Raw genomic sequence first — 27,230 nt, forward strand, 5'->3', positions numbered from 1 at the left:
TTTATCCAGGCTGCTACAAATGCCAGAACATGGAGTATTTCTAGCTGTAGACTGGGTAAATTATCTGACTATGAATTGCTCTTATGTTTGTTAACTTTTTTTTCCAGGATTAGGTTCTACTAAAAATCAAACAAACCTTTCAATCTGGGAGAGTCTTCGTTATCTACAAAAGCAGCTTCTCTATCCCTGCAGGTAACAGGCCTGAACAATCCCTAGCATGCTAACTTGATAAAAGAACTCCAAGATAATTACTTCTAAGCAGAGAACAAAATATGTAAATTCGGAGGGCAATCAATTTACACTGGGAAAAATCGTCATACAACTTGACACACAGTAACAGGCAACTGCTGAAAGGAAAGACCACAGCTTACTACCATTCCCTGCTGCTGAATTCACTCTTAATTTTACCAAAACACATCGGAGTGTGGTTGATTGAAAGGTGGTAAAAAGCCATTTGTGCTTTTGAACCCTGTTCAATAGATTTTGTAATCAGTTATGAAAACCGCGTACATAATCGGCCCTCAACAGCACAATCATTCGCTACTAAGGTACGAGCGATTATTTGGGGTTACTATTTCTTCAGACTTTTTTTTGTCTGACGTCGCCGAACGGCAAAAACCGATTTGGAAAGCCGGCGTCCAGCTTTGTTCTAAGCTCGCACAAAAGGAAGGCGAAGCACCTTAGTCCTCGTACCCTTCCCACGACGACGGGCGCTGCCGCTCGCTCGGGCTGGGGCCGCTCGGCACCGGGCCCGGCATTACAACACCGGGAAGGGAGGGCAGGAGGGAGGGAGGGAGCGCACGGCCGGCCCTGCCCACGCAGGGACCCGCGGGCCCCGCGCAGCCCCCGCGGCGCCCACCCGGCCCGGCCGGGCCCGGCGGGCAGCGCCCCCAGCGCCGCGGCGGGGCAGGGCTGCCGGCCCGGGGGCGCTCCCGGGGCCCCGAGCAGCCAGGCCGGGCCGGGAGGGCCGCCGCCGGAGCCCACCTTCGACGGCGCTGCCCGGGGCCGCCGCGGACCCCGGCGGGCACCGCCCAGGCCGGACGCCCGACGGCGGGGAAGGGGCACGGCCGCGGCGGGAGCGCCCCGCGTCCCCCCGGCCGCAGAGGGAGCGGTGCGGGAGCGGCGCTGCCCGGGGAGCCCCGGCTCTCCCCGCCCGGCCGAGGCCTCCGCGGCGCGTCCCTCACTCACCGGCGGTGGGGGCTCCTCATCCTCGGCGCGGCGACGGCAGGCGAAGGGGGAGGGGGCCCGCTCCCCGCCGCGCTCCGCGGGCCGTTCCCGGGGCCCCGACGGCTCCGCTGAGACGGGGGCGAAGGCGGGTGCGTGTCGGGCGGGGGAGGGCGGGACGGCGCGGCGCGGGCTCGGCGCAGGCTCCGTGTCCCGGCAGGCGCTCCCGGCGCGTCCCTGCGGGGCGGGGCGGGAACGAGCCGGATTCCAATCACTGCAGCCGGGCGCGCGCGCGGCGGGGCCCGCGGGGAGGCGGGAGCGCGCCCGCCGCCCCCGCCCGTCCGTCAGCACGTGCCGTGGGCGGGAGGGCTGGCGGGGCTCCCCGGCGAGGAAAGTTGGCCGGGAGGAACCAGCCGGGCCTGCTTTTCCTCCCCGGGAGCCCCTCCGCGGGCCGCAGCCTGGGCCGGCTTGTCGCTGGGCGCCCGGGCCCCGGCGTTATCCTGCCCCGCCGGCCCAGCAGCGCTCGCCCCGGGAAGAAGCTCCTGTAGGAAAGGGCAGGAAGGTGCGATGGGAAAAAGTTACCAAGCCGGTGTCATGGAAGCACCCTGCCTTGGAGAGGGTCGAGACACGAGAAAAGCAACTGCAGGATTTGGCTGCGGGGCCGGGAGGCTCCGTGCCGATGCTGGCGGGGTTGGTGCCGTGCAGAGCGGCCGAGCCGCCGGGATTCACGGGGGCCGTGGGTGTGCAGGGTCACAGTGACACCCCTGACGGGGGGTGTGGGTGCAGGGTCACAGTGACACCCCTGATGGGGATGTGGGTGTGCAGGATCACAGTGACACCCCTGATGGGGGCTGTGGGTGTGCAGGATCACAGTGACACCCCTGACGGGGGGTGTGGGTGCAGGATCACGGTGACACCCTGATGGGGGATGTGGGTGCAGGGTCACGGTGACACCCTGATGGGGATGTGGGTGCAGGATCACGGTGACACCCTGATGGGGATGTGGGTGCAGGGTCACGGTGACACCCTGATGGGGATGTGGGTGCAGGGTCACGGTGACACCCTGATGGGGGCCGTGGGTGCAGGATCACAGTGACACCCCTGATGGGGGCTGTGGGTGTGCAGGATCACAGTGACACCCCAGATGGGGGATGTGGGTGCAGGGTGACAGTGACACCCCTGATGGGGATGTGGGTGCAGGGTGACAGTGACACCCCTGATGGGGAATGTGGGTGCAGGGTCACAGTGACACCCTGATGGGGATGTGGGTGTGCAGGGTCACGGTGACACCCTGATGGGGATGTGGGTACAGGGTCACAGTGACACCCCTGATGGGGGATGTGGGTACAGGGTGACAGTGACACCCCTGACGGGGGATGTGGGTACAGGGTGACAGTGACACCCCTGATGGGGGATGTGGGTGCAGGGTGACAGTGACACCCCTGATGGGGGATGTGGGTGTGCAGGATCATAGTGACACCCTGATGGGGGATGTGGGTACAGGGTGACAGTGACACCCCTGATGGGGATGTGTGTGTGCAGGATCACAGTGACACCCCTGACGGGGGATGTGTGTGTGCAGGGTGACAGTGACACCCTGATGGGGGATGTGGGTGTGCAGGGTGACAGTGACACCCTGATGGGGGATGTGGGTGCAGGGTCACAGTGACACCCCTGATGGGGGATGTGGGTACAGGGTGACAGTGACACCCCTGATGGGGGATGTGGGTGTGCAGGATCACAGTGACACCCTGATGGGGGATGTGGGTGTGCAGGGTGACAGTGACACCCCTGACGGGGGGTGTGGGTGCAGGGTCACAGTGACACCCTGATGGGGGATGTGGGTGCAGGGTCACAGTGACACCCTGATGGGGATGTGGGTGTGCAGGATCACAGTGACACCCTGATGGGGATGTGGGTGTGCAGGATCACAGTGACACCCTGATGGGGGATGTGGGTGCAGGGTCACAGTGACACCCCTGACGGGGGCTCAGCGGGGCTGCCGGGGCTGGGCACCACAGCGGGCAGCCGGCGGTGGGAGCAGGGGAAAATCAGGGACTCGTCTGGGCCTTTGGGCTCCGTGGAAGAAGAGTTGTGAGAAGGCTGACGCTGCAGTGCCGCAGGAGGGATAGAGTTCCCTTGCAAAGGACAGCATTGTTTGCCTTTTCCATTTCCTGTATCTAAATAAATATGCCCAGTTACTTAGATTGGAATACATTATAAGTTCTGCAGTGAGCTGCTCTGCTTGCCGATAACGATGCTGAAGGCCATGATTTGCATTGTATTTCAAAGCTCCTTATCATTAGGACAAATTGGAAAAGCAACAATTTGTCTGTCTGCCTTCAAGTGAGCTCTCCCAACTGCAGTGACAGAGTTATGTGCAGGGGAGGCAGCACAGCTCCCGCCTGGGCTGCTGGTTTTAATCCTTCAGTGTGACAGCAGTTGTGCTGCTGATGTCCCCTTGTTCTCACCTGTCCTGTCACTTGGTTACTCTGCACCAAGAACTTTGCACTCAAAGCCAGCTACAGGGGAAATGAAGATCACATGGACCGTACAGACCTATTCAGCAGTTTCCCTTTGCTGCACACCAAAACACTCTTTAGGCCTTCAGGACACACCAGTAATTGCTGGTGTGGAGATGGCTGCCCAGATAAACTGGATGCAGAGAATAACCAGCTGGGAAGCAATCTGGCTTATTGGTGCCAAATAGCCACATGTGCATATATTGTGGGAAACATGGGCTTGCTTATTTTGTTGACCTCTCCACAGTGCAGCTCCATTTTTGCATGCTAATATCAGATAAGACTTGTAAATGTTGTGTACTCCAGAGCTGTCACCTCTGAATGTAAGATGAGAGCACTGGCTTTGCATTCTGGCTCACATGTGTTCTACCTACAGATTGTTAGATGAGTGCTTCACTTCTGTATTATCCTACACAGCAAAGCAAAAGAGGAAACTTCAAACCTATCACCTTCACAGATTCCTTTAAAATGTAGGCAGGTAAAGGCACACCTAATAATTTTATGTGGCCAGATACCATGGTGATAGGCATTTAAAAGTGCAGATCTTGTGTTACTAGACTTATAGAAAATTTTTTCCGATCAACATCATCCAGAAAAATCTGTCAGTGTCCAAAACAAAGCCAGCCTGCAAGAAAGACAAAATCACAGCTTCCATGCCAAGCAATACAGAACTCCTATGCTTATGTTTATAATTTCAAAGGAAAATATGAGTCTGCTGTTCTTCCACTCTGTGTACTATGAAATTATAGCAGCAGAAGAGACACTCAATATGGAAGAAGAATGCAACATGCGTGTGTGTGCTCCCAAGCAGATCCAAAGCTGTTAGTGCTAGCATCCCTTCAGTAATCATGTGTGCTAATACAGCCCAGTGCTTGTCAGATGTTATATACTGATTCCAATCCAGGATGCATGAATTTAGCAACAGCCACTAGCCTTGAAATGGATTTAACCCTTCTTGTGAAATGGATCCACTCTTTTCATCCAGTTGCTGGTGTGTAAATTTGCACATTGCAGAAATTGCTGTCTCAGCCAGTGCTTTTCAAGGCACTTGGGCATTGAAGATACCCACAAGTCCCTGTCAGGTCAGGAACAGGGTTGCTGAGGATGAAGTTTGTATTGCTATGGCAAGTAGTGCCCATCTCTACATAACTGAGTGCTATTAGCTCCTTGTCTTAATCACAAAATAAAGTTGGCAAGAATAACCTACATTATAATGATATTAGGACTGGAGGAGACCAGACTGCACCTTAATCTAAAATGATGAATCATGATGACCTTAGAAAGTATTTAGATTGTGATGGATGTCTGATTAAACATCACATAGAAAATATTGATGTCTTTCAAAACAGTGCATACTTAGGTTTCAAATATCTCTACCAGGATAGGTAGAGAGACCTTTTTAAACCAGAAAGTGATCACTTTGGTTGATGAGTTCTCAGAAGGACAAAGGGCTCCAGCAAGCTAGTTAGCAGCAGCAGTCTTACCTGGTGAGGCTTTTAGGAATCTGCAAAAACTCAGACACACCAGGTTCAGTAACACAAAGTATTAATTTTGTTAATTGAGTCACACTCAAAAAACACTGAAGTCTGAAAATCTGGAAATAAACATAAGTTTATTTGACATTTGGCCAAGATGAGATATGGAAGTCTAACATGTGATATAAAAGAAGCAGTACAAAACTGACTGTAATGATGAAGACAGCTGTATTTAAAAAAAAAAATAAAAGGATTGTCTTCCAGCTGCTTTCATTGTTATTTCCTCTCCAGGAATTTCTTATTAGTTCTTGGAATCACTAGGGAACTGCAAACTTGAATATCAAAAGAACAAAGAGGTATATATAGGGAGAAGGTCAGCCATGTGATAGGACTTGATCTTTGCAGATCCTTCTTCCCTTCAGTCTCTGGAATTCAGATGTCTTAAATCTGTGATCCAAATATATTTTTGAGAACTGTTTGCAATTAGATGAGTATTTCTCTGTTACTGCTACAAAAATAAATATTCATGTTGCATATTAAAAGAATATTGCCCTTCAGCCAGGGACACAATTATTTCACTTAATATGACATGAATTTGGCTTTGTCTCTTTTGCAGAACTATTTTACTTGAAAGCATATTCTTTTGATTATAAATTTATTCAGCTGTTTGTTACTTACAAAAGTAATGGATTTTATTCATTTTTTAAAATGTAAGCAAAAATAATTCAATAAGGCAGAGTCAAATCTGTGAAGAAAGGTGTTTTTAAAAAATTTTTGCTAGTGGATCACTGGTAGTAAAGAGGCAAGCCATGCCCAACCAGTCTGGTGTGGAACTGAGTCTGGGGCAGCATTGGAGAGCACTGTGGCAATAATGCAAGGAGTAACAGCTCAGAGTGCAGAGCATGGGCACAAGGAACAGGAGTGCTCGCACAGCTCAAGCTCTTGGTGTGTTTGGGGTTACTTGGCTTCTGCAGGGGATTCTTCCTCAGCCTTGAGCAGGAGGACACGAAGGCTGTGCCTGTCCCCAGCAGGGGAGGGTGGGAGCTGATTCCTCACTGAACTGGGCTGTGGGGAGCTGATACCCTGCTGTGGCAGAGGGCTGCAGTAATGGGAGCACTCTGCTCTGGGAGACATCTTCCCAGCCAAGAACAAAACTTCCTGCTGCTTTTTCTGTTTCTTCTTCCTGTGCCTAGTTGAGCTGTATGATTTTGTTTTTTTATGGATTCACATTTACAAAGCCCTTGTTGCAGTCTTCTCACCAGGTTGTAATACACCCTGAGATAACTCTCCTTTTAAACACAAATTACTTTGTTTCCCTTAAAACCAGAGCATTAAACGTCGTATCACAGAAAAAGAAAATATTTTTAGGCTCAGCAGAGGCTTCACCAGGGTGCCTCACTCACATCAGTTTGTTTGGAGATTAGTAATATGTTTTCCCCTAGATGCATGCACATAAAATCCCAAAAGTCTTCAGCTGCTCAGAGAAGATTAAATATTTCAATTGTAGTGCTGGTTTTAAAATTTATGTTCTGAATTATCAGTCAGTAGTGCCAAATGATCTACAAAGAAGTTTGAATTATACTCAGAGAGAAGCTGAATGTTTGTGTTCCTCCACCTTTTGTTACAAGAAGTATTTGTTTCTTTTACAAGTTGGAATAATCCTTAGATCCAAATCCACACTCTATTAACAGTTCCTCTGTTAAGCCTGATGCTCAGACTTTGTCCAGAAACTGGAGCACTGCTGAAAGCAGAAATGGTTTTAAAACCTGCTGTTACACAAGGCAAATTCTTATCAATACAGAACATTTCTGTCTTGCTGTGTATAACAGCTTTGTGCACGGGAGGCAAGGATTCAAGTGGATGTGTCTCTGGCAGCTGTAGGAGTGGGTACTGTAGAGATTTACAAAGATGGATATTTATGAGACTGAAAATGCTCTGTTTCTCCAAGCTTGTTAAAATGAAACAGATCTGATCCTCTACAAAAGAAATGAATGAAATTATTTCGTCACTTCCTTATTTTTTCTCAGTCTAAACATATCTTTAAACATGAATAAATTGCTGTTAAATAAGAGCAAGTGCAGCAAAATAGTCTCTTTCACTTCTTTTTTCATATTATAGTAAAACCAATATGGGACTACAAAATAATAAAAGGATATCCTTGTATTTCAGCTAAAATGTCTGAAAATATATGATGAAGTTAAAGGCATAGCAATGAAGCTTTTCTCTCTTAGTCTGTAAAGCACTTGAATATTAACTGGAACTTGAACAAGTTAAACTCATACAGCTAAAAGCAAATCCCAAAAAATAGTCTATGACTCCCTTTGCTTCCAATGAGAAATTGGCCTGTGTCTGCAAATCGCCTCATTTGGCAGCCACACCTAATACAGTTTAAACTCTCACTGGCATCAGCAAAAAATTACCTGATTAGGGATGCAGGATTGGATCTGAGATAATAGCATATTAAAAATCCACCATGGATTCCAAAGCTACTAATGGGAATGAAATCCCTGAGAATATCAAACATTGCAAGCAGTGGGACAGTTTCCACTGCACATACTGAAATGCTAAACAATAGCAGCTCTTGCATGTGTGACCATCAGGAAACACAGCTGTGCTTCTTTGTGCTACAATGAATTACTTCCGTTGTATATAAAATTGAAAGTATTGGTACTCGGGGGCGGAAAAAGGATATCCTGATACACTGCTCCTATTTCCTTACCAAGGCCTATTACTGCATGCTGCACCATTAATTCACTCTCAATGAATTACCCAGCACAGAACAGATTGGGTGCTTAATTGTTATTCTAAAAGCTGCTTTTTCTTTGGATTCTCACTCTCCGACATTTTTATCTCATTTTACTACTTTTGCATATGCCCTCTTTGATAGTAATTGTTCACTTTTAATTAGTTGCACTTAATAATGAAGGTCTAAAATAAACATTTACTTAACTATCTTTTGACTTAAAGATTGTTCTAGTAATATTTTTTAAGTTACAAGATCAGAGAAAGCACAATCTTTCTCACTGTCCTTTAAAGAAATGAACAAAATCATCTCAACTGAAGTATTTGTGGCCAGGTTCTGTGAAGCTGGCACACAGAGATTAATTTATACCTTTCTGTGCCAGTGAATATTCCTAAGCTGGAGGGGAATGAGGATTGTTACCCAGAGTTAGGGAGGAGTAGCAACAACTCTCAAGTGCTGTTATATTTTTGGTTTTTTTTTTTGGTTTGTTTTTTTTTTTGAGAATTGCATAGGAGCAAGAACTGTTTGAGGTTGTACTAAATAGGCAAATATGGACCCTAAGGAAATACACTACCCCCAAACTTTAATATCTACTTTTTAATAACACTGACTCTTTCTTTTTAGAGAACTTCTAAACAGAGAGCAGCTTCTGTGACTCCTTAGGAAGTCAATGAAGTCTCCAACAGCCACCAGCTGTGTAAGTCCATAGAAGGTGGATAATGTGTTCTGTATTTGTCTATGAGAATTTAATTTCTCAGGTTTGTCTCCTCTCCTAGAAGTCTGACAGTCCATCACCACCAGATTGTTTCCAATTCATTCTAGGGTGTCTAATACAAAGCTGAATAATTTACATGTGGAAAACATGGAGTCCTTCAATGGGAGAATAAGTAAATTTGCCAAATGAGCTGAAAACTTGCAAGCTTGAATTCAGACTGGTGATGCAGTAACAGGAGAATAACAGCTCAGAAAAACTCCCATTCCAGAAACTGCTTTACATTAAAAAATGGCAAAAAATTGCCATCCACAAAACAGCCCTGTTGTCCTTTTGCTGCAGCAGCTGGCACTGGGAATACAATCTCAAAGGCAAACTGTGCTCTGCCAATATCTTATACCCACACAGCTCAGATTCAGGTGTGCTCTGAGGCCACAGCTAGAACCAGAATCCTTGGCTAGAATTTTGGATTTCTTGCAAGGACTTTTTGTGCCAGAAGTAGATGCCGTGTAGTGTACATGCAATAAAGCAGAAACTTTCAATTAGTGTCATCTGTGTTGTGCATCCACAGTAAATCTCAGGAAGTCTGGTGTTTGCAGGATGCAGTGGGCTGAATGCACTCATGTGAGCAGCAGAGCCCACTCTGTCACCTTTTACCCCACAGCTCACAGGCCTGGGAAAGGAACAGGAACTCTGCTCAGGCATGTGCATCAATCACAGGGACATTGACAATATCCTTGCCATCAGTAAGGGAAAAATTTGCAGGGAGAAAATCTGTCAAGGAATGTGCAGGGGACACCTGAAGAATATTTTGTTGTGAAAATAATACCTGGTCTTTGTTTATAATGCACAAATAAAAATTTTATTCCCGAAATCCTATTTTTTATATGAAGTCAGATTTTTGGAAAGTGTGCCCTTTTTTCTGCTCCCACATCTCCTATGCTATCAAAATTGTGGAGTTGTTACTTCATAAAGCAAAAATACCTAGCAGGTAACAAAACCCAGGTCTCAAAGGTGCACTCAGATTTGTGCATCATTCTTAAGCTATACATAAATAAATAACAACAATTTATGCTCAAATAGTGCAGGCATGAAACACATCCACTTAAAGGAAATCAGAATCTCAGTTCTGAGTGTTTTAATTCACATATATGTCCTATACATGCATATAGGAATGCTTGCATTAGTCAACATGAAGATTTCTTTAAATGAAACTAAACCTCGATCCCAGCATTATTTTCCTGTCTACATATGATTAAATCTTAAAATAATTTAAACACTGTAAATCATTCTTTTGTTTTGAAATGAGATCTTTAATTAAGGCTCTAGATATTTATTAAACCTCCTAAAAATCCAAAACATCCTTTTTAATGCACCATGAGAATAAAACAATCTAGAACAGCAAGTTTTCTGGCTTTGGTGTAGCAAGCAGCATTCATTCCACAAGCACTGGAAGAATCACCTTCCCTCAGTTCAAGGTTGTATTTTTATCTATGTCTTCTAATTAAAAGCAAAATAAATCTCAACTCTTTCAGTAACACTATGCACAGTAAAACTAAGTAGAAGCAGAAGAATTTCCATAACATCTTTGCCATAAATGAAAATAATCCAATTTCTTAAGTAGTAAGATTAGAAAATACTTTTGTAGTAGAGACAGATTTATTAATGATACCTTATGCATACTAATTTATTATTCCCTAACAGTTATAATCTGGAAACTTTTAAAGGAAAAATGTTTTGTTCAAAAGTTTAGCTTTGTTAAAAAAATCCTTCTTGTCTTTATTACAGAGAAAATTCTTGTGACTCAGCCTGACAGTCCTTATTAGTACAACACACGTTTGTTACTGTTTTCTTTTGATGTAATCTTCTTAAGAGGAGAAACAAATGTATTTTAACAGCTATCCAAGGGCATATTTCATAGGCTCACAGCACAGAATTTATGCCTGAATATAGTCTGAATCTCATCCATAACTCTGATTTGCCTGGGAGAACAAAGCGTTTCATTGTGTATTCAATAATGGTTTCAGCAACCTTATTCACACATTCCTTCCTTTCTTAATCAGCACAAACTGTTTGAATTCAAGATGCATGATTGGGGTGGGAGGGGAAACAATGCCAAAGCCTATACTTTTGAAATCTCCATTTTCTTCAGAGCAATAATCTCTCTTAAAGAATGTCTGTTAAGAATCCCTTAATGCAACATTTGTCACACATTTTGCACCTTGTCCTTTGCTAATGAACTTTGCTCTATTCCCCTTTTCCACCCTGTCAGCTGGCATGGTGCTCTGCTTATGCCTCTATTGCTTCCAGTTCCAACAACTGCACTCTCCAGGGATCACAGTGCACAGTTTAGGAAGCACTGTCTTGTGCAAAGGTTAAAGGTCAGAACAGACAATCTGAAAAACAGCAATTTTGATCTGACAAAACACTGCATACATTCTGGGCATTCTTTTCAATTGCATTTCTTATGCACATTGTAAACAGAAATTGGGGCTGGGAAATAAAATCAAAAATGCAGGAAGTCGTGATTCCTAATGCTGTACTTGGTAATGGCATCTAAATCCAAGTCTGTTCATTTATCGTCTAACTTCATAATTATGTTTAATATACTTAGTTGTATCTCTAAAATGCCTGCATTTCTGAGGGGTGTGCAACAGGAATGCACAAAATGGCTGTTTTTGTAAAAGACATTGTTATATGAAGTCATCCTTTCATTTGTACATATTTCTTGGCACTAGAGCTCAATGAGGGTGTTCAAAACACCTTGTTTATTTTAAGTAACTTTTGCTAAGAAACAGTAGAACACCTACCTGAATTTATGCAGCCAAACTTTGTTTGCAGATGCATAAATGTAACTGAAGAGAGAATTTACCCACCCCTTACAAAGCTACTATAAACAGTATTTGTTGACACAATAAGGTCTGGAACTATAAAGGTCTTGCTGAGTTACAACATGTACTGTTAGCAGGCTGCATCTTTTAAGCATACTAGTATTTGTTTAAAACAGCATTATTTTGTCAATAAAATATTCAAGACTGATATACAATAAAGTTGAAACCAATAGTTTTAATTTTTATTTTCAGGTCTGAAGTAGAGAGTACAAGCTTAGGTATGCTTTCTTAATGATAGTACATGGCTGAAAGCTGTCAGCTGCTCACATGGCATATTAATAAATATACCCAAATCATAAAGCTTTAACTGGTTTTGCACATTGCTTTTATTACTAGACTGTTTTATTCATGTTGGCACAGATAATCCATGCAAGGTAATTACTCACATCTCATAAACCACCAGACATTCTGTTCTGAAATAACTAGGAACTCAGGAAAAAATATCTATCTAAAAGCAAGGGCACTTGTGGCATCAAGTCAACATGTCAAAATCTTATAAAATCTAGACTTCTAATATATGATCACTGCAGGCAATAAATCACTCAGTTTCAAATTCTGATGTTTATAAATATTAAACAAATTAATATGCACTACCAGGAGATGAGTATTGCAAAAAAACCATTAGTGTGCCCAGCATTAGACACTAATGAACGTGTTCAGTGCTGTGGACGTTCACATTATTAAACATAAATACAAGTAATCTTCAGCCAAACATTTCACCCAAAGTACTGACCGCTGAAGGAGCAATGGAAAGATATTTTTCCTTGTTTTGAATTGGTTTTAGTATTGAGAATTGTATAATGTGTGAATCCAATATAGTGAAAACTAATGAAAAAAAGTTCTAAGACTGTTTTTTTTTTGTGCAGATAATAAAAGTAGCTTCATTTGGAAACATTTACTTTGCCCTGTTCTGCAAAAAGAACATCAAAAGAGAGAAAAGCATTAAAAAAAACTTTTGAATCTTTTGACTGCAAAGTTATTGAACACTTTTTAGTTAGACAACAGACTGATATTTTTAATTGATCATTCAGAGGTACAGTATCTTTGTTTTATTGAGTAAAACCTCACATTAATTAGAATGAAAAGAAATATTCAGAAGAACTTAGGACTTATCTCAGGCATCTCTTACAAGACATAAAAACATAATCAAGTACACATTATTCATCTTGCATATTTTTGTACAACATTATTTTCCATGATCATTAAAAGGCTGTATTTTGAATTTTAGAGATATATATTATTATATATATATGCATTTTTTCCTCTTCATATCACAAAGTGATGTAGCAGAAGAGTATCAGCAGTTATGTGGTATTCTACCCCTGTGAAAGTTAAAATGCTACATTATTATTCACAAATTCCTTGTTCAGATATGTGCAAAAATTATATCTTAATATAGATATCAAGGGCAGGTACGTGGATTCCCTATTTTTGGACCACATTATGAAGCAGCACAAGTCATAACAGGAAAGTTTTATAACATGATAATCCTCAGGGTATCTCTGTTCTTCCCTCAGAGATATCGCTGTACCTCATATGTAAACTAGCTTTAATCTCACTTGCTCAGACACCAGCTGGAGTCAGGGCATGTGCTACAGTGCAGGTTCTCTGCCCAAGGAATTCTTCAGCACTCTCTCAAGCCAGTACAGCTCCCACTGAAGTCTGTGCTGCTGCACTTACACTGCTGCCACCCTGCAAGCCAGCTCAGCTCTGCTCACATCCACTGCATTCCCTCTCCTGCAGTCCAGACTTCAGATGTACCAGATTGGATCCTTGCTCACCCCTCTGTACACATCCAAACCATCTCTCTGGGCTATGGGAGCCCCTGGTACCCTAATTTCATACTTGAAGCCCTCTCCCTGGCTGCAGTGATCCTGCTGCCCCCACCCAACTCTGACATGCAGTGTGGAAGCTCACAGGGACATTGAGGGGAAGGTGGAGGGGAGAATGAGACACACACAAATAAACACATGCAGATCAGAGGGGAAGGACCTCATGATATTCTCCTGAAGTGTCCATCACAAGCCCTTCCCATGGAGCCTGACTCCCTATTCTGATGTTGCAGTCAGAGATTAGTCCCAGTCAGTGGCCAACACTGACACAAATCTGCCTAAAGAATCATTTCAATGCAGTCTCAGTATAGAGTATGCTGATGTGAATTCTCTCAAATAAGAGATAACAATAAAAAGCATTTTGTTGAATGGCACTGAAAAATGAAAAGGAAATGTAGAATTTTCTCACTGTTGTGAATATGTATTTAATGAAGTCAAATAGAAGTGGAAAAAATTATTTAACTTCCATAATTATGATTTATTCCTCTGGAGAATATTATGAGCCAGATCTTTGGATTTTGTAATCTATGGGACCATATTCACACCAGCCCAGCACCAACTGAAAACAGAAAATTTGCTTGCTGACAGAAAAACCCCAAAACAAACAAACAAACAAACAAGAAAAAGGCTTTGCATATAACGTACTAATGTTCTAGAATAATTCATGCATACAAAAATCTGACCCTGTAGCAACTCAGATCAGATCACTGCTAAGATCAGTGAAAACTAAGATACCTACTGAATAAATACAGGTCATACATGTCAAAACTGCCACAGGCAGTTCAGGTTGTTATTTTTGTCCAAGATGCAGACTGCCTGCAGCTAACTTAACACTTATTTTAGAGCTCCAAATTTCATTTATTCCTCCCCAAGCTTTAGATAGTTTTTCATCCCTTAAAAGACACACAAATGAAATGGTCATAACCCATGGGAGGGACAAGACAGACAATATTATGTAATTTTTTGCTACTCAGAACACAAGGTAAAATAGGTGCAGATGGCACCAGCATGTGGCCCACAGAAAGCATCCTCAGCCTCAGAAGTACTAATTCAAAACTGTCAGTACTGCAAGCTGTCAACACACACATCATAATTCTCACTTAAATGAGTTAATAAAGCTTGAATGGTGATCAGACTTTCCATCTTAACTCCATCAGACAGAACTGCTGTCTCCCATATAAAAGTCACTGATATTCAAAAATTCAAAAGTATTATCAGTACTATAAGTATTGCTTATTTGAAAAAAGAGTTTTATAAATAACTGTCTGAACAACTTGAAAGTTGTTCTCAAGCTATTAGGATAGATGACTGTATGGTTTTTAGAAAAGATGACTGTATGGTAATCCTAATTGTTGGAACATAGCTACTGTTTTCCAATGGCAAATATTGCTACAATTCATGATGTGCTGCATTTAAGGTAAGGAAAGGAATAAGGAGTATGTGCCTGCTGCCTTATGGATTTTTGATACACATTCATTTACTATAGGAAAAAAAAGCCTTTTTCCTATTTATGTGGGATAGAGGAGGGAATTTTTGCAAGCTATCTCCCACAACTTAGCTGTGCTAGATGGATGTGTTTCTTTTGTGTTTACTATTGTGAAGGTCCAGATGTAGGTTCCTACCTCCCTCTGGTATCAGTGGGAATTAGAAACCAAAGCAAGATTGAATCTCTTTTTTTTTCCACAGGAGGAAAGGAAAACTGGTTTTGAATTAAAAGCTGGCCTTTCCAGTCAGCTGTATTCCATTCAATGTAAGAGCAATTTGGAGAAAGCCAGTTGTCCTTTTCCATTACCATTTGAAAGTGAATTATCTACTGTGCATCTAGAAGCCAAGTGCACTAGCAAGGCTGACCCAACCATTTTATTTTCAAACTGTTATGGATTGTCACCTAGGCTTCCCAGCTACATATGGATTCAAGGCAGACTTGTTATTTGGAAAGAATCTAAAATATCTGATGATATGAGGCAGCACCACAAGATAGTGGAACAGCACTCACTTTTCCTAGAGGAAGCCCTAATCTATTTATTTCCCTTTGAAAGCTACAGCCTTTGGTTCTACAGATGACTGTACATATGGCACTTACTCATTCTTGCTGTGAAAGAAAATGACTTAATACAGAAGTATTTTTCCAGTTGTTTTTAAACACCAGTGTGTGGTCTAAGCAGTAAAACTGCTGTGGGTAGTTAACTTGAAACTGTATTTGCACATTACTTTTTATAATAATGTTTTTAGTTAATTTCAATATTTCCCCCAACTGTTGCTATAATAATGGACTAGTTCATGGTTTTGACTGTGCATAGTTTTTGGTATGAACTTCACAAAAAGCACGTTCTGCATTTATGAAAGAGGATAAAGTTAAACTTGAGAAGTACCAATGTCTAGCTTTTACCAAGAGAAGTGCTAGCCATGGTTATCAACTTTATGATTGCCCAGTTAGTCATCTGTTTTACCCCAGCATTACTGACTATAACTCTTCTTCTAAACATTGATGGCATGGGCATGCTTCTTGCACAGGGGCTTGTCCTTCTTGGAGTAGAATGGCTGACCTTCCAAATTCACATGGCACACCTAGAATTAATAATAAATGCAATCAGGAATAATTAAGGAAAAAGAAAAGGGAGAAAGATGTGACTATCAGTTGTAAATGTATTGCTCTTCTGCCCATGCATTTTTTGGTAGTTTTTAGGAGTCATGTATTGATTTGCTATTGATTTAACCAACTGAAAGAAATCAAGTTAGGTCCTTACAAAGATCCCCACTGTGAGAATTGCATATTAACAACACATAATAAAACTATCATTTCTACAGAAAATGGGGTAGCTAGGGCAAATGAACAAGCAAAAAAATAACATGAAATATTCAGAGAAAGTGTCTTTGTAGTAATCAATATTTTTAAGTGATTAAGAGCTGTTACCTTGTGAAGGAAACTTGTTTAGTATTCCTTTCTATGTTAAAATTTCCAAAATACTTCAGTTTTCACAAAACACTTTTTTATAAAGCTAGTTTAGCTTCAGATATTTATAAACATTTCTATACTTTCAACTAGTCTACCTAAATTTTAGACTTAAACAAACATTAGAAATTGTCGCTGTCAGTTTGGTGTGGCCCACATACTATTTTTAGCTAATTAGAGATTCTAGATATTATTACTTTAGGAATAATATGCTGCAGAGCTGCTCAGTGGTATTAGAACCAGATGAAAGTACTGTTTATCATATGGATTTTTCTGCTTTGTGTGCAGAGTGTGGGAATATGGCCACTCTCCAGAGCTATGTGCACACCACAGATTGATGAGTTTGACCAACTTCTATGCTAATTACTATTCATGCTCTCTAAACAGACTTCTTTTTGCAAGTTTCAACAAGCATTCAGCATGGAAATACAAACTTCACTGCTTTGTAAGTAAGATTATGGTTATACTGTTCAGTATGGTGTTAATTTATTTTCAGTCTTGCCCTATCTCTATTTGGCAAACGCTGGAAAGAATAACAGCAATAGTGGTTTGTACTGCTGTGTGTACTATCTAAAACTGGATGTTTTATTAGAAAACACTCACTTATGATAGCCAAATTCCATAATTCTAGTAAAAGTTATGGAGGAGAAGGAAAATTCCTTCCATTCTTCTCCAAATGGAAGTAAAGAATGAAATTTCATCCCTCTGCATCCTTAAGCATATGTTAGTTATTACTGCTTTCAGGTTTTCTGATGTTATTACACAATTTAGGAGTATAAAGGAATGAGATAGTATTTGATGTAGAACCTACAGCACAAATGAAGCAGGTGTCATGCCAAGTGTGTCCAAGAGCTTCAATGAATTTATCTCCAGCTTCAACAGGATAATCACAGCCATGACATTTTGTGCTGAACAAAGCAATATAATCTAAAATAAAACAAGAAGCAAACTTAGAACAAACTCTTAACATAATCATATTAAGTCCAAAAGAAATAGAACTTTTCCAGACAATGAATGTTTTGATTGTTTTTGCTAAGTTTCCTACTACATTTACTGAAATACTCCCACTGAAACATGCTTATTTTCTTTCATTATTTAAATACAAACTCAGTCCAGAACCCCCCATTAGTATGACATTAATCATCAAAAATGTAGAAGAAGACATACAAAAAATCAATGGAATTTGAAGTTGTGTTGCTCACAATACTTTCAAATTAGCTTTAGTATATGTGGAATGTATTCATAGGACAAATATGGTTGTACAAGAGTCTAATGACAAGGGAATATTACAAGTTTCCATGCCTGTATAATGTCCTTTTTGCATAAAGAGAGAACATTATGGAAACCCCATACTGACTAATTAATACATCTTTATCAAGTGTGATTTGCAAAGGTTTCACATTGAAAAATATTAGTGGAAATTCCAAAGGTATATGGAATCCATGAGAGTTATTTGATGTTCTGACAAAACCTCCAGTTTTAAAGGGTAGGTACCCAGTCAGTCATGCTGCATGTTTTTTTTTTTCTTCACTAAGAGCTACTCTGACTTGTAAAATTTGAATTGCATAACCATAAGAAAAGAATCTCCAGAAAGAAGTAGGCCAGGACCTCACTGAATGCACAAGGGGAATACAGAGAGAATATACCACTTAAACCTTAACCTCCTTCCTGACTATGTCAGGCAACTCATTTGCATGGCAAGTATAATTTTGGAAAAACATGGCCTTTCCCTTTCTTAGCTGGCAAGAAGCAGTTTGTTTGTTGCAGCAGCCAGGAAGCAAAATCTGCACCACCATGTGCTGCACATCTGTGCAGATCTATCTCTTCCTAAGTGTTGGTTGAACAATTCTAGGGTGAGGCAACAGCATCAGAGGTCACAGCTCCAGCAACTCAGGATTGCGGGCAGCCCTAGAAGACTAATTTTCCATTTCTGGTGAGCAGAATCTACCAAGGAGGGGAGTGGAACAGGGGAAAATGTGTAGGGAAGGAAGTGCAAAGTATGGTAATGCATAAGGGAGAGAAGTGAGGGAAGGCATTGTGGACATTGAGGCAAAGATCAGTGCTCTGCCATTCTCTCATATAAACTGCAGAAAAATACAGACCCAAACACTTGTATATGTGGAGAGTGGAAACAAAATCCATGCTGGATGGGGAACTGATATAATTTTGTTCCCCAGCTGCTATATTCTTACATGCTTCCATCAACATGAAGCACACAATTTCTGTGCAGAACTGTCCAGACTGCCATACCTTTCTCACAGTAGGGCTCCCCATCCTCCATGTGGAACAGGCTATTCCCAAATGGCTTCTTACAAGCAGCACAGACAAAGCAACTTGTGTGCCAAGTCTGTCTTAGGGCATGCATCACTTCCTGTAAAACAAACAAACAAAAAACCAAAAATCTCCAGCAGAATAGCCAGCCCTGCAACTTCCTCCTGGAGAACAAACACAGGGCAGAGATGCTCTAAATTCTTCCTTTCTATATCAGCCATTTCCCCTCCTCAAAAGAAAGAATTATGACAGAAATTGGGCTCCTTCTGGAAAGAAAGAGGAAATAGGACAGCAAGCTTTCTAGAACAATGTACTTGCCAAAGTGAAACAACATGGTTCAGCCAGCAGTTTGTATCAACATGCCCAGTCCCTGTTGCAGGAGGGATTCTGCACAAAGATTCTGCTTATTTTCTCCATGACCAGTATGAACTCTTCAATGCAAGAGTATGAATTGTTAAATAAATTTCAAAGAGTAATTTTCTAAGACCAGGAATAAGTGGTGTAAGTCTGTTGTTTCAAAATAATCCAGATTCTGTAGTAATTTCTTCATGCTTCTTACAAGAGCAATTCACTAACTAATGTAAAAATCTAAAAGAAAAAAATAAAATAGGAAAGATTCTTTTAACTTATATGATTAGTAAAAAAGAGTCTGCATGTCTGTTTCTAACCCACATGTTTACCACAAAAAAACCCCAATTCTGTGCAACTGATGTTCTCCTCAGCTGTACATCTAGGTTTTATCATCTTCTTACTTCTGTGCAGTATGGAGAAATCTCTATTACTGCTTCTTTCTTTTGTCATACAGAAGTCTTCCAAGTCCTGGAAGCTGCTGTACTGGGCTCTGGTGCACAGTTACCTGCTAATTTGTCGATCTTATGTGTAGCCAGGATGATGGTCAGTGTATCTCTGTCCAACAGCCCAGATTTCAAAGGGCCAGCTGCATAACTGCTGTGAATTAACTTTGTTAACTTCAGTGAAACAGCATTGATTTATACCAGCTGAGAATCTAGATCCTATTTTATGTTGCTTCCAATTATACACATAGACTCTGATTGTCTTTTAAAGATTGTTTTTAATGTCCACTGATTATGAGAAAATGGATTGAAGTCCTCTTCAATGCTTTCAATCCAGTGAATAGACAAAACAGTCTAATTTAGATTTGCCATATATCTCATTAGAGAATCACCATTTGAGATTCATTAACTTCTGTTACTGTTTGCAAAACAACTATTGCTGATAAATAGGTTTGGATCCATTTAGGAACCTCAGTGAGGTAAGACACAAAAATAGCTTGAGAAATCTTATTAATATGAATAGAGGCAGCTGGCATCTTTGCTATTTTCCTGATGAAAATCCATAATGGGAAACTGATTTGTGCCAGCATTCATTAGGTAGGTTAAGTCAGCACTCTGCTATAAATTACTCCTTCTGCTGCAGTAGCAAACAAGACTTGGTTGGAGCCAGAGCTTCACCATCAATGTCTGCTGCTGCCACCCCTAATTGACAGTTGCAGAGAAGAGCATCTGTAATGCCAACATTTAGACAGATGTCAAAAGGTGACAGCTAAGCAGTGAAAAACCAGTGGGGGACTCCTTGCTTCTTCATTTGAGTCATACATTCACTACAACTGCATGCATAAACACACTGATAAAATTATTGATGGTACTCCACCCACACCACCATCTGAGGTATGTGGAGAGCAAATTAAATTGTACATTTACTTGTACATTAGTCCTTTAAGACAAAAGTGGCATGTATTTTTGGCTTTGTGGAATTCAGATCTTTGTAATTATTCTGTATTTTCTTAACTATAAGAAACCAGCAGAATTCGTCAACAGCTGTGATGCCAACTAACAGTGAGGTGCAACAAGAGCAATGGACCTCTTGCCATCATCACTGATTTCTCTACTGAAATTTTGACTAAATCCTGTGTAAGAAACAAAAACTCAGTTCAAGTGTCTTACTATAAAGAAGAGAGAGATAAAACTAACATAGTGTGTATCAGAAAGCAAAAACCTATCCAAAAAGTATTACTAATTTTACACTCAGAGAGATGGTACCTGGATTACATATTCCATCTATGAGCTCAGTAAGGTACAGAAATATCCAAGACTTCTGATGGAAAAAAAATTATTATAAAATAATATGTTTCTCATAATGAAATAATCAACAAGCTGGGGAATAAGTCTTAAAAGGATGAAATAATAAAACATCTGCATTCACTGCTTACAGTCTAAACTATTTCACTATTTCAGGGATCCAGGCAGTTGCAGAAAGGGTTACTGTTGTTCTCTTACCCCCATAATCTTAGTGTGGCATCGGGCACAGGTTGGTGCAAAGAACTGTTCATAGCAGCGCTCACAGTACACACTGTTCTGCTCCTCCACAAAGCACATGTCAGCCAAGGATGTCTTGCAGTAAGCACAATTGAATTCTTCTGGGTGCCAAGAGCGACCCATGGCTACCAGGAAAGGGCCTCTGGAAACAATCATAACTTATTTGTAATCTTGTTTAATCTTACTTGTATTGTGAAAAAAAAGTTGAATGGCTGACCCTGATTGCAAACCCGCTTTCTCAGACACCATGAACACACGTAAAAAGCTACTTGAACCATGAAGTGCATATTAAAATAATCTGAATAGAAGTGGTCTTTTTCAAGACCATTACTCAAAACACATTGGTTAAAACATTTCATTATTGTTTGATCTCATACACTGCATTTCCAAACAACTGTTGGAAAAATCAATTGTTTTCATATCTGCATAGCTGTAAGTGGTCTTTGTAAGCAGAAGGAAAGTCAAAAGGAAAAGGCCAAAGGCAACAGAAGACAATGCTACCATTTGAAAGCATGACATAACAGGCAAATTTCCATCCTTACACACCCACACCTCACAACAACTCCTAAAGTCTCCTACCTTCTTTCTGTCTGACAGCACTGCACACAGCATGTTCTAGAAATGTCAGACTATCAGGTGACAACTTGCTGTTTTGTTATGTGGAAGACACGTTAAATTGATTTTGGTGATTGACTCTGGTGATTGTAGTTAGATATAATGATTATTACTGGAATATTTCCATTCCAGAATATATGAAGGGCAATAATCAACAGTTCCACATCACCAAACTAGCTCCTTTTAGCGGGGAAGACTGTCATTAAACATGGATTACTTAAAGTTGGAGAGCAGTGCACAGGCTAACAGTAGGCACTGGTCCAGCAGAATGAATTGGGAGAGCAGGGAGAGGCATGCTATGAATCACTGGTAATAGAGTGTAGGCATTATCTTTCTCCAGACACAAAAGCAACATTACATTTGGCTGCTGTTCCAAAATGATGCCTTGTTCCATTTCTCTCCACAATCCCCCCTCTGCTCCCAGCCCCCTGACTCTCCCAATAAAGTTGCACGAACCTCCTTCAAAGGGTTACCTTAGCACCAGAAACCTGTTTAAAATCAAGCAGGGATTTGTTGCAGCATCCAAGAGCCAAACAATTAGCATGTATAACGCTGCAGTGATAAAAATGAACCACACAACAACAAAATGAGCTCTGGAAATGTTAAATTAATGAGGCAGACAACAGACATCCCTGCTGGATAATTTAACAGAGTCTTAGGCTCTGGAACTGTATATTAATGTACAATAGCCAGTCTCTCTGATACTTTTTTTCCTGCTTCATCCCTCTCCAAAGGCCCATGCCCTTACCGAATGATGCTGTTGCAGTGCCCGCACAGAGGGGTTCGGCTGCTGGCTGGAAAACGCTCCGCCCTCTGCACTGTTCCCCGGGCTAAGGCAGGGGGCTGGGAAGGAGGTGAAACTGGAGACGGGTAAGCAGGAATTGTGGTAGGAGACAGCACCGGAGCACCCCTTGGAAGGATGTGCTTTGTGACGGTGGTGGTGGATTTTCCAGGTGCAAATTTCTGGGAAAAGGAGTCGTCTGTTACCCAGGGGGGGCGACTCGCAGGCTCCGTGTTGGCAGGGGTGTAGGAATGAACTGGTGCTGGCGCTGTTTGAAGTATGCCAAAAGAAACCAAGAAAGATTTTAAAGGCTTTTTCTTCTACTGTTAATACAGCAACACTTACCAAAGGGCATTCCATGACACAGATACAATAAAAGCTTTAGGTGATAGTAATTATGGCCTATCTCATTGTTGCTCATTTATTCTGGGTTGAAGTCAAGGATATCAGCACAATCACTGACTTCTCATACACATGCATTACAGAAATCATTGCCTACTGGCTTTTACAGATTTTATGGAGACCACTGTCAAGATCATCTCTTCATTTTCTTGAAGGAATGGATATGACAATTGTGTGATAATGTCAAAGACTGCCATACAATCTGTTTAAGACAGGTTAAAAATATAAAAGCCAGATAATATAGTAAAGTTTTAGATAGAATTCCCCAGAATTTCAGTAAGTTATGCTTAACTTTTGATCTCATTATATTAATTAAAATACAGTATGTTCTACAGAAGTCACTGTTATGTATCATTTGGAGGTTTATTCCTAGGTTTTTGAAGAAAAACAAGCTCCCACAGGGAAAACAGAGAGCACTGGAAGCAATAGTGAGGGAGCCAGTTCAGCTCACATGACCAGCAAGATAAAGCCAACAGCACTTAGAGGAAGGCCAGACTTGTGGTTATGACTGATCTCAGTTCAGTTCTTGGCTCTGCCACAAACTTCCTGTAAAACTCTGAGCAAAGCAGAGAGTGTCTGCGCCTCAGTTCCTGTGTGTAAACCAGAATATTATCCTTTCTCTCTTCCACCCTTTGACTAGCACATAAAACCCTCAGTACAGTCTGTCTCTGTTTGTGTGCACCAGGCTCTAATCTTGGGTGGAGTTTTATCACATTAAAATAAGCAGGAGCCAGGGCCTGCACATACTGACAAGTTTTCCCATTATCCCGCTCCTTTCAAAATGCCAGATCTTGCATTATGCAGAACTGAAGTTACTGCCCAAGAAACAGCCTCACTTTGCCAAGTACAGGAGCACTAAAAGCAGTTTCCCTTTGCAAGGAAAACAAAGCAAATGATTGAAAAGAAGCTTGGAGAGCTGAAGTGTTTTGCCCAAATGAGAGAGCACAGGCTTGGGAACAGAAGCCAGTTCTCCAGAAGTCTGGGCAAACATTCCACACAGTATCCTAGCACCAAGAAAATCACAGCCAAATACAACTTGTACAGGTTTAAGGGGCTTGCGGGCAGAAAGGTATTTCAGCCAAGAGGGTTCTGAAAGTAACATGGATCTTTCTGAATAATTAAGTGGTGAGAACTTTGTGTTCGACTTAACACCGCTTCCTCAGCCCACACCCTGCCACATAATAATTTCCACTGATTATTGGCAATTTGCAAGTGCTTAAATTGCATATATATCAATGCACTGTGATCACCCTGGGATCTTTTTATTGAGGTCAGAGTTGAATCTAGTGCATTTTCTGGATAAAAATTTCTTATGGTACAACATCAGCAATGTTTCTGCTTCATAAAACTGTATCCCACCTTAGCTTGAGGCTTCTTCTTCTTATTTTTTTAACTTGGAAATGGTAAACAGTATTTAAAGATTTCAGAACAGAGTTTATATGCAATCTCTTTAGATCCTGAGGCTCTTGCTATTTATGATTATGGTATTAAGATAGGCAAAATTAGAAGTTAATATTTAATCTCTAATTGATGAGTTCATAAGGCTTCCACCTATGAGGCTAATTAAACAAGGTGACTTCAGCTCACATAAGTACATTCTCTCTATCTTCTACTTCTTTTCACTCTTTCTTTTCTATTTGCTGCAGTAAAATAAAGAAACAGAAAAAAGAGAAGCAAAATAAAACAACAAAATAGGATTTTTTTTCCAGCTACTAAAATAAAGTACCAGAGCAATTACTGCTAAATGACAATTGCTAGATGTTTGCATCTGCTCCGAGTTCTCTTTTCAGCTGTTAAAATTTAATTTTACAAGCCTGATTTATTACAATACATTTTCATCCTGTGAACAAGCTGCAATTACTATTGCTTCAAAATAGTATCACTGCAACATATTAGAAAGATTTCACTCTGAGATTTTAGCAATTGTCATTAAAAGGGAATTATCTTATTTTCTTAGAAGTACATCCCTCCCTAAGCTTATATGAACAATTCTTTTGTCTTAGTAGCTACTGTCATACATATTCACTTTGAATGTTTATGTGTTTCAAAAAGTCTTCCAACACTAGAGAAGAAAGAGAAAAAAGGGGTTGTTTGCTGCTAAAAAAAGTATTAAGATTCAGTATATATTCTCAAAATACTAGTATTCTATGAGTTGAACATTAACTGTTAAAAAATGAATACTTCAAATAATTCAGCAACTTAGCCTCTATCACCTTGTTTCTCTCAGCCCTCATGTTCTCTTAGAATAGGAAAGAATGAATGGCCTTATTGTTGTCCTGAGAGAATGGCAGAAGAGATCTCTCTAACAGGAATGGGAACAAGCCAATTCCTTGCTTCTGGGAAAGCTGGAATTCTCCCTCTCAGCTCTTCATTTATGGCCTGTGGCTATTTTCTCTCCAGACAAAGGCACATTACCAAGACTGATGTAGTAAAGCAAAGATTTATAGAGTCTCAAATGCTTTGGTCACACAGACTTGCACTGTGAGAAAATTTTTTCTTTTTTTTTTTTTTCCCCTTTGTTAGTAGATGACATAAGTGTTACTCTTTATTATTATCAGTAACAAAATAAATTAATAACCACAACTGATATGGTTTGTTCTACACTTAGCGGCCACATCCTTGAATCTCAAAGTTTTCCCATATACTGTTACAGTACAGAGTAGATGGCAGAGCAGATGATGTTTTATAGGGAGACACTACTCTTATTTATGGGAACTTAAAATGAAATAATGGTGTGGAAGCTGCTGTTTTAGTATTGAAGGTGCTTAGGATTCGATATAAAGTTCAATCAGAACTGTGGGAATGTCTCTAGCAATTCCTCAAAGAGCAGATCAGGCCTTTACACTTGACCGATTTTGCATACACAAGTAGGCCAGTTGGACGTAGGGATTTAAAAGGAAAGATCTGCTTTCTTACATTTAGGCATCGTGTTACTTGGTGGTAGAGAAGTGGAGCTGGAGCTGCTTGGGATACTGAAAGGCTGTGCTGGTCTGGGAATGCCTGCGGGAAAGGAATACCCAGGCATGTTCTGCCATCTAGTGGGCCTTGCTCAGAAGAGAAGCCTTTAAAACACGGGTTAGGAAATTTACGGAGAAGATTTCAGAGTTCCCAGCTTTCTCTACTGGAAAAAACAAAAGATCTTTAGCAGCAGAAAATTTCCTGAATTAGATTAGGAAAAGTGCAGACTGCCTGATAAATCCCATCTGAGCCTAATACTCAACAAAGCAGTTTCATTTTGAGACTTGTTTCAGTTTGTTTGGGTTTTATTTTCAACCGGACATTAAAAGAGCCTTGTAAACCCTCTCAGTGACTGATTCAGGAGTCTCTATATTGAATATATGAGCCTGTTGGTTGGTGCTTTAATCTGGAAGTTGCTGCCCCATATTTCCAAGGGAAGCCAGTCATTGACAAAGTTGGATGAGGAAGTTTTCTAACTGTCCTGGTGGTTTGTTTCTTAGTACTATTGATTTTCCCATCTGTGACAGGAAATGCTATTTCCTCCATTTCTTCCCAAGTGGCAATTTCCCATTTGCTCTGCAACTGTCTCTGAGGTCAGTTCATGCTCCAAAACCACTCTGAAGTGCTACTACATCAAATACATAACACTTACATAGTACCAACACAAGAACCAAACATCTTCCCTGAAATCTCTGCCTGGAACCTCTCTTGTACCAGAGTCACTTCAGGATTCAATGATTATATTTCAAACTCCTAAACAGTACAGGAGGACTTTTTCTTTCTCTGCCAACTATTTAAGCCTTTATTGAGAGGCAATGAGGCTCAAAAGCAGCAACATAAAGAATTGCAAAGGAACACCAGCAATGTAAGGAAGTGAAAAGAAGATGCCCAAACCAGGAGAAAACAAAAGCCTTTCCTCAATTTCAAGTAGAATTCAATAGCCAGCTTTGACTTTACCAGATCCAGCCAATAATTGGCTATCCAGCCAATATAGCTGCAGATATATTTCTGTGGCAGGTTTGTATATTGAACTGGAGCTTATATTTCCCCAAACGAGCACAGGGCTTAACATCAGTCAGTGTAATTAGAAGATATTTTGACTTGCCAGAGTTTGCTCTCTTCTGCATGATAGAAATAAATCTGTTGTCATCATCTTTTTAAGTCAAAACCAATAGCATTTGCCTTGAGTGAGAACATGGTATACACTGGTGCACTTAACCAAAAGCAAGTGAGGAGGAGCTGAAGGTTTATTTACTTTGAGACCCTTAAATAGCTCATGAAAGCTCTGACTTGACTTTTTCTACCTTTATGTCTCAAATATAAGGATCAATTGATTTGTCTGTCTGCTTTATGTCTAACTAAAATTCCTACATTTGTTTAATTTCAGTAGATCCAGAAATAGAACATTACAGAAGACAGAGCTTAAGACTGTTAGAATTGTTGGCCATTTCATGTTTACTTGACTGCAAAGATATAAATCAACTTTTAATTCTCTTACTAAGATCAGAAAAACCTTAATTTGAAACAGAACTGCCTTTAGATTTATATTGCTGTCTCATTTAATTCATTCAGTTT

At 41.0% G+C, this 27,230-nt stretch overlaps 2 protein-coding genes and 1 long non-coding RNA gene across 16 annotated transcripts in view; 1 reads left to right on the plus strand and 2 right to left on the minus strand.

Moving 5' to 3' along the window:
- BMPR1A (bone morphogenetic protein receptor type 1A) overlaps positions 1–1,286 on the minus strand; it is a 73,832-nt gene extending 72,546 nt beyond the window's left edge. For 2 of the 3 annotated variants that reach the window (XM_063163972.1, XM_063163973.1), the window contains exon 1: positions 1,189–1,286. The gene's annotated coding sequence lies outside the window, so the exon portion shown is untranslated. The remainder of the gene's footprint in view (positions 1–1,188) is intronic. The other variant, XM_063163974.1, reaches the window with a different exon arrangement.
- A 359-nt stretch (positions 1,287–1,645) lies between these two features.
- Positions 1,646–27,230, plus strand: part of LOC134422128 (uncharacterized) — a 38,209-nt gene continuing 12,624 nt past the window's right edge. For both annotated transcript variants that reach the window (XR_010028734.1, XR_010028733.1), the window contains exons 1-2: positions 1,646–1,726; positions 8,529–8,601. This is a non-coding gene — a long non-coding RNA (uncharacterized LOC134422128). The remainder of the gene's footprint in view (positions 1,727–8,528; positions 8,602–27,230) is intronic.
- Positions 11,663–27,230, minus strand: part of LDB3 (LIM domain binding 3) — a 108,513-nt gene continuing 92,945 nt past the window's right edge. For all 11 annotated transcript variants that reach the window (XM_063163984.1, XM_063163983.1, XM_063163977.1 and 8 more), the window contains 5 exons: positions 22,263–22,563; positions 20,861–21,041; positions 18,543–18,663; positions 17,104–17,219; positions 11,663–15,907 (listed from right to left, as the gene is read on the minus strand). In XM_063163984.1, the coding sequence (XP_063020054.1) occupies positions 15,818–15,907; positions 17,104–17,219; positions 18,543–18,663; positions 20,861–21,041; positions 22,263–22,563 (809 nt within the window). In that variant the 3' untranslated portion in view covers positions 11,663–15,817. The remainder of the gene's footprint in view (positions 15,908–17,103; positions 17,220–18,542; positions 18,664–20,860; positions 21,042–22,262; positions 22,564–27,230) is intronic.

This window comes from Melospiza melodia, chromosome 9 (genome assembly GCF_035770615.1).
Source record: "Melospiza melodia melodia isolate bMelMel2 chromosome 9, bMelMel2.pri, whole genome shotgun sequence".
NCBI classification, from domain to species: Eukaryota; Metazoa; Chordata; class Aves; order Passeriformes; family Passerellidae; genus Melospiza; species Melospiza melodia.